Raw genomic sequence first — 7,998 nt, forward strand, 5'->3', positions numbered from 1 at the left:
GCATCGTTGTGCATAAATTGCCTAGGCACAGGACATTCGCCGACACAGTGTACATCGGGTTCGTGTCGTATCTGCGGTCACCGACACCATACGTATCTACACCGCGAAAAAACCCAGGTAGATTCATGGTCGTCGAGCGGTCGATCTTCGAGCGGTCGATCGTCGAGCGGTCGATCGTCGAGCGGTCGGTCGGCAAGCGGTTGGTCGCCGAGCAGTCGGTCGTCGGACAGTCGCGCATCGAGCGGTCGGTCGTCGGGCAGTCGCGCACCGAGCGGTCGATCGTCGGGCAGTCGTTCATCACACAAGCGAGCCTCCACCGAACAATCCCCATCGGGATCATCGAAGTCGCGGTCGTCCCACAAATCGAGGCGAACATCCGATACTTCACGGAAGCATACATCTTCGGTTCCAAGAGGTACGAAAGAGCATTCCTCGTACGAGTCACGCTCAGCCCGGATCCGGAACACCACCCCAACCTCTTCATCCAAGTCCCAACCGGGGCAAAACTGACTGTCCGAGACTACGACAGCAAGGGGGATCGGACTAACAAACACATCTCCCCACACCCCTCTGCATCATGATCTGTTGGCCACAGCACAGATCAAGGTTTTGAACAAACAGGCACAACCAATCCGAGCCCGAGCCTTACTCGACACTGGGTCGAGCATGAACTTCATGACCGACAGGCTCGCGAACTCCCTCGGTATAAGGCAAAGGAGATGTGCGATCCAGATCGGAGCCCTCGACAATTTGAGCACCACGGCAAAACGTTACACCACGGCCACCATCACGTCGACGGCGGCGAGTACAAGAAGACATTGAGATTTCTTGTTATCCCGGCCATATCGATCCTCGTACCAAGCGAGCCCATCGATCCCTCGAGTCTGGGATTACCCAGAAATATTCATCTAGCCGATCCACAATTCCATTGCCCAGCCCCGATCGATGTTTTACTTAGTACCGGATCAACATTCGCGTCGCTGTGCATCGGGCAGGTCAATCTGGCACAACCAGGCGAACCTGAACTACGTCTACAAAAAACACGCTTCGGCTGGGTAATCGGGGGGAGTCCCACGTCCCAAACCGCGATAAATACGTTCCACGCAACCACAACGGCTCTGCAAGAGGACCTCGCACGGTTTTGGGAGATCGACGAGGGACAGGCCACTACTCATCTTTCGGAATCGGAACGACTATGTGAAGAACATTTCCGAAACCATGTCCGACGAACCAAGGAAGGCAGATACATCGTTGCATTACCGTTCAACGAAAAGCTTTCCTCACTAGGGTCATCGAAGGCCACTGCAATGAGCAGGCTCGCCTCTCTTCATCGCCGATTCCAACGCGACAAACAATATGAAACCGCGTATAGTGCTGTGATTCAAGAATATTTAGACTTGGGTCACATGACAAAGATCAACACGGATCACGCCACCGACCACGGATATTATTTACCACATCACGGCGTGACCAAGGAATCGAGCGACACCACCAAGCTACGGGTTGTGTTCGACGGCTCAGCTTCAAGTACCACGGGAGTGTCTCTAAACGACGCCCTTCATACGGGTCCGAAATTACAAGAAGACCTGAGGAACATCCTATTGAGATTCCGGTCATTTCAATATGTCCTTACCGGCGACATCGAGAAGATGTACCGCCAATTCCTCCTACGTCCAGAAGATCGTCCCCACCAAAAGATTCTGTGGCGTGCCGACAACGGAGAGATCGAAACTTACCGACTCAACACCGTAACGTTCGGTCTATCCGCAGCCCCGTATCTGGCCATCCGATGTCTCAAACAGTTGGCAGAGGACGAGGGACCTCGATTTCCGAGAGCAGCGCAGATCCTACGGCGAGACTTCTATGTCGACGATGCGTTGACCGGAGCCGATACGAAGGACGAAGCCCTATCAATCAGGAATGATCTCACGAGATTACTTAAGCTAGCCGGTCTAAATATCCGCAAATGGGCCTCAAACGATCGGGATCTGCTGAGAGGGCTACCTGAGGAAGACACCAAGCAGAAATTACATCTCGGTGAGTCATCCACGTTAAAAACACTCGGCGTCTTTTGGGATTCAGCCGACGATACCATACTATATTCGGTCAAGACGAACAGTGACACTTCCCGAATCACAAAGCGATCAATCAGCTCAGTCATCGCACAAATATATGATCCACTAGGATTGCTCGCGCCGGTAATCGTTCGAGCAAAAATGATTTTGCAACAAGTCTGGACATTGAAGGTAGATTGGGACGAATCCCTTCCGTCAGACGTACACACAGCATGGATCAAATACCACACCCAATTGCCGTTGTTAAATGCGGTAAGGTTCCCTCGGAAGACCATCCTAGAATCCGCAACGAAAATTGAGCTCCACGGATTCTGTGACGCTAGCGAAAGGGCATATGGGGCGTGCGTCTACGTGCGGACGACTGACCGAAAGAACAATATTTGGACTCGACTCCTCACGGCGCGGTCGAAGGTAGCGCCGCTCAAATCGCTCTCCATACCACGTCTCGAATTAAGTGGGGCACTTATTTTGACGTCCTTGATTTCGTCAATACAACAGGCCCTGACGACCAAGATATCGCGGATAGTCTACTGGACTGACTCCACCATCGTACTCCATTGGATCAGGTCTTCGCCGCACACCTTGAAAACATTTGTGGCGAATCGAGTCGCTGAGATACAGACCAAGACCAATATCTCCGACTGGCGTCATGTGCCTACCGACGATAATCCAGCGGATCTCATCTCCCGAGGCCATACGCCCAAGGAATTCCTATGTCCGTCCATTTGGAAAAACGGGCCAAGGTGGCTCCTGCAAAGCGAAAGCTATTGGCCGGTTTGGAGCCCGATACCGGTAGTCGACCTCCCGGAGCAAAAGAAGACGATCTGTCTGAGGACGAGTGTTAACGACAACACTCTCCTCCATCGCTACTCGTCTTGGCCAAGACTAATAAGAATCGTCGCCCGGTGTCTTCGATGGAGACATAAGCAACACCGAACTGCCCATCTCACCACAGACGAACTGACCGCAGCGCACAACAGGCTAATAAAAATCTTACAATCCCAGCATTTCGCGCCTGAAATTCGGATCCTCCAAAAAAATCGATGCGAGGACGTTGGAGGGAAACTACAGCCATTAAACCCCTTCCTCGACGAAGATGGGCTACTCCGGGTAGGAGGGCGACTAACCAACTCCGCCATACCCTTCAGCCAAAAACACCCGATCATCCTACCGAAATCCCCGGTGACAGAGCTAATTATAGAACAAGAGCACCGGAACAATCATCACACAGGGACCCAAGCTACCCTATACGCGATGAGACTGCGCTATTGACCGATCGACGGCCGTAGCCAGGTATGGCGCACTCTCAGAAGGTGCGTCCGCTGCTGCAGAGCCAACCCTCCACCAGTGGAATACTTGATGGGTGATTTGCCAGAGGCGCGTATTACCGAATCGCGGCCGTTCAGGAACGTCGGAATCGACTACTGCGGCCCATTCTACATCAAGGAGAGGAGGGACCGCAACCGACGTAAAATCAAGACGTACGCCGCCATATTCGTTTGTCTGGCGACAAAGGCGGTCCACATAGAGTTAGTCAGCGACCTAACCACCGACGCCTTCTTGGCCGCGCTACGCCGTTTCATCTCGCGGCGAGGATACTGCGCAACGATCCTCACCGACAACGGCACCAATTTCGTCGGGGCTAATCGGCAGCTGCAAGAACTCCGGACCCTATTGCAGTCCGACGACCACCAGGATAGGGTACAGAATTTTCTCGCCGACCGACAAATACAATGGCGTTTTAATCCTCCGAACTCACCACATTTTGGCGGCTTATGGGAAGCCGCAGTTAAATCGTTCAAACGCCATCTCATCCGCGTGGTCGGCACGGAGCTCCTGACCTTTGAACACCTCAACACCCTTGTGATCGAAATTGAGGCCATTCTCAATTCACGCCCACTGACTCCCACCTCATCCGATCCGAAAGATCCCCCTGTCCTCACTCCCGGTCATTTTCTAATCGGTGATACCCTAACCAGTTTACGGGAGCGTGATTTCAGGACAGTTCCATCAGGACGGCTATCCAGTTGGCAGCGCATTCACCAGATTAAGCAGCACTTCTGGAGCCGATGGTATCGAGAATACCTAAACGAGTTAACCCGCCGCAGCAAATGGGACAAGGGCAAACACAACATTCATGAAGGCACCGTAGTAATCCTCAGGGAGGACAACGTGCCCTCTATGCAGTGGCCTTTGGGCCGCGTAATCAAGGTCCATCCAGGAGCCGACGGAATCATCCGGACCGCTACCGTGCAGACGGCAACAAGCATCCTGGACCGCGGCGTCAAAAGACTGGTCCCCTTACCCATCCACCCAGATCCAGACGAGGCCGAACGCCCACACGGAGCGAAGGAGGTCACCAACGACACACCAGACTCCACAGCCAGAATTTGATCGGTGCCCTCTCAACGGGGGGAGGATGTTACGACGCCTAAAACATCTGCTCGCCAGCCCGCGCGACCGGACAACAACCGACCTGCGTAACGGCACTTCGACCCTCAATAAACCTAAGGACCCACCATAACTTTCATTTCCCTGCATTGTTTCGCCATATGTCTTCAATCCGATTGTCTTGAAGAATTGCAAGCCAAAATATGCTCGAAACACAGTCGGTTTTAGAGGTGTCCTTGGGTTTATTAGTCGCCTTTAAAACGCGGAGAAAGCGGGTATGCACCCATTAGGAAAACCCGAATAGCCCTGTAATAAAACAGGCTAGGTTTTCTCATACAAACAGTCATTTACGCACCACGATGGTAGAAGATTCCCTACTCATCCCTTCGAGCAGTAGTGCAGCATGACCAATCGACACCGCGGTTCGTTACCCTCACTTTTCCTAACGAAAGTGGGACCAACGAATCCGCGTTCTTTAGGCACAGGGGCACACCCACACCGAACTTTCTTCCGTATTAAACAAAAGAGCGACAAACGGTCTACCAGCTAACGCCTAACGCGACAGTCTCCCAACTAACGCCTAACGCGACGGTCTCCCAACTAACGCCTAACGCGACGGTCTACCAACTAACGCCTAACGCGGCAGTCTGCACATAGCGCGAGAGTCGCATTCTTCACGCAAATCTTTTGTAACTAAGTGCTTGGAAATATATACTTTATAATACTGTGAATCCCAGTGTTATACCAACTCAATCACCCCTCATTTTCTCAAAGGAAATCAGGGGATCGATCAATTCGTGGTGTCGATTGTTATAATCGTAACGGGGATTTACGACCCCCGTTGACGACTCTCCTCGCGAGTACGTCTCCCCGCGATTGGTCGAATTTACAAGGAATTTCAAAGTTATCGTAGACATCTAGAGACGGGTTGTTCGGAGGTCTCAAAGTTTCCAAAGAGAACGAAATTCGGCCAATCTAACTGCTCGGGTTACGTCGTTTGAATTAAAAAAAAAAATCTGCACGTTCGATTTCCAGATAAATAAAATTTTTTGAATGCGATTCGCAGCGCGAAATTCGAGCAGCGGCTATTCGATACGACAATTGCACGATATAGAAGGGGTTTCTATCGCGCGCAATGCTTGCGTAGAATCTCGACGATAGGTACGCGGTATTTGTCGACTAACTATAAATATCGAACAGTTCGACTGGCTGCGCGAAGTAGCGAGTTTCCACGCGCGAGCAATAACGTTTACAATATATTTCACGTAACGGCAAATAGCGCTAATTGTACGCCAGCGTTTTGCCACAGCGATCGTGCGATAGTCAGTGGTACGCACGGCTCGTTCGTATTCACAATCGTGAAACTTAAATTCGGATCGCGCGAATGGCGAATCGAAACAGATTGAATGCCAGATTTCGGGGGGGAAAACGATCGATCGGAGGGTATTCTGACTAATTCTCGGACTAATTCTCCGACTGATTCTCGAACGATGCCGCTCGAACGTGGACGAACCGCGTTAATGGACGATCTAATTTGCAGTTATCTGTTAATCGGTTTAAAACGCTCTATATTTAACCGGGCATTCCATTATACTTGGCTGTTTCATTCGCTAATTTATCATTTCATCTCGGCTCAGCCGGCTCATCGTCGTTCCATCAGTCGCGTCGATCGAGCGAGCGGAATTTAAATTACCCGTATAATCCTCGAGCGGTATCGCGGCTCGTTAAAATTACACCGACAGATTTATTTGCCGCGCGTTTGGCGGATGGCATGCCGATCGACCCAGCGCGCTCGCATAATTCCAAATTCGAACATCTTGTCGCGTTTTCCACGTTACGTTGAGTCGTCGAGTACGTTACGTCGTGAAATTTGAAATGCGTGGAACGCGCGTATCGCGCGTCCACGTAAGATTTGTGTTTGCCAATCGTAGCCGAACTCGACAGCAAACGCGGCGCTTCGGCGAGAGAAGAAGGGAAAAGAGGATAAAAGGAGAAGAGCGGAAAGAAGAAAATGAAAAAGAAGGGGAGCAAAACGGTGGACGGTTGGGAAATAACAGGCGGCAGAAGCGTGGTCGGCGTCGATCGTCGAGGGTAAAGCGCGAACGGGCTGTCATATTCGCAACAAAGGGCGAAAGTCAAAGTGGATCTCGGTGCGGGGCGGCGCAGCTAAGCGTTCGGGTCTGAAAGCACGTTCCAGCCTTTTGATCGCCAGGCTATTTTCTTCCGTGCGGCCTCTTTCATCGTTCCACGCTACGGATTTTCAGCTGAATTTACGCCTGACATCAGCGGTTTCCTCGTTGGTTACTAGTTGGAGTCGCCTGATAGACGAGTAGGTGCGAGGGAGCGACCGGCAATTAACTTAGCAGTCGATTCTAGCCAGTTTCGAAGTTTCGTAACCCGGCACGTTGGATCCGGTCAATCTGTTAGATCCGTGGCAGCCGAGCCGTGGGGCAGACAGGAACGAAAGGCACGTCGACGGGGCTCTCCAGTAATTTCACCGATACGTTCGACCGTCGCGCGATTAAAATCCTCTCGGAGCCCGCCATACAGTTTCTGCTAGTGGCACGAGTGGCCAACTTTACGAGGGGATAACGCTACGTGATACGAAATCGCACGGCCGAAGCTTGCCGTATCCATTCCTTTTCTATTCCGCCCGTTCTGCCTTCTGCTCCCGATCTCCCGCTAATTCGCCTTGTTTCATCGGCCGTCTCCAGCGTGGATCGAGGGACATCGGTCCTTAAACTTTTCCCCACGCTGGACAAGGTTTTCTCCTTGATAAGTACCGATTCGTTTCTACTTCGTTCCGATGTTAGCGAAACGGCTCGTTCGTTCCAATAGCAATATTATTGAGCAGTAAAATTCTTCTGCGTGTAAAAGCGGATAAAACAATTTCCCCTAGTATTTGTTTGCAAATAACAGTTTTTAGCATTTCGTTAATAAATATTTCTTGGCAACAGCATCGTATGAAATATATTAGGTTGTCCGAAAAATGTCTTTTTTCGCAAACGTCGTTTTTACAATAAAGCACCTCCGTACAAACGTGAAACCAAGTCTGTGAAATGTCTCGGTGTTTATCTCAATAGAACAAAATGGATCGTACGTAATGCGACAAAACGATATAAAGCAAATAACATTGTGCGTCTATTATTTCCTCATAAACAGAAAGAAACTTTTCGGATATCAATCAAACAACTCGTATAGCGTATCTCTTTGAAGAAAACTTGCAAAGGATCGGTTTAACGTCTTAGGTACGATTGAATTTTGTGCGGGGACGTTCCTTCGTAGGGCAGGGTTTGACGCGAACTACGCGTAAACGATACTGCACCGCAATATGTGGCGGATAATGCTGTTCTCTACGCAAGCACATTGGATAATTAAATGTTAATTTTTCTTAAAGGTACGATACATATACGTGAACTTTAATAATTTACTTTAATTATTAATAATACAATTGAGTGTGATATATTTTAAAGCAGGGCAAAGCACATACACCCACGTCACAATTTTCACATTCAAGCGAGCTAGTGCTTTT

At 50.4% G+C, this 7,998-nt stretch overlaps 2 protein-coding genes across 2 annotated transcripts; both read left to right on the forward strand.

The window, feature by feature from the left end:
- Nucleotides 1–719: 719 nt before the first annotated feature.
- LOC126875701 (uncharacterized) lies at nucleotides 720–3,347 on the forward strand. The gene has a single exon (XM_050638590.1). It carries the CDS (start codon nucleotides 720–722, stop codon nucleotides 3,345–3,347), a length of 2,628 nt encoding a protein of 875 aa, XP_050494547.1.
- An 87-nt stretch (nucleotides 3,348–3,434) lies between these two features.
- Nucleotides 3,435–4,469, forward strand: LOC126875702 (uncharacterized). Its single transcript, XM_050638591.1, has one exon. It carries the CDS (start codon nucleotides 3,435–3,437, stop codon nucleotides 4,467–4,469), a length of 1,035 nt encoding a protein of 344 aa, XP_050494548.1.
- The last annotated feature ends 3,529 nt before the right edge of the window (nucleotides 4,470–7,998 follow it).

The sequence above is a fragment of the Bombus huntii genome, unplaced genomic scaffold (assembly GCF_024542735.1).
Source record: "Bombus huntii isolate Logan2020A unplaced genomic scaffold, iyBomHunt1.1 ctg00000052.1, whole genome shotgun sequence".
Classification (NCBI taxonomy): Eukaryota; Metazoa; Arthropoda; class Insecta; order Hymenoptera; family Apidae; genus Bombus; species Bombus huntii.

Excerpts from the sequence above, each read along its gene's own strand:
- LOC126875701 (XM_050638590.1), top strand. The coding sequence starts at position 720 with ATGTGCGATCCAGATCGGAGCCCTCGACAATTTGAGCACCACGGCAAA.
- LOC126875702 (XM_050638591.1), top strand. The coding sequence starts at position 3,435 with ATGGGTGATTTGCCAGAGGCGCGTATTACCGAATCGCGGCCGTTCAGG.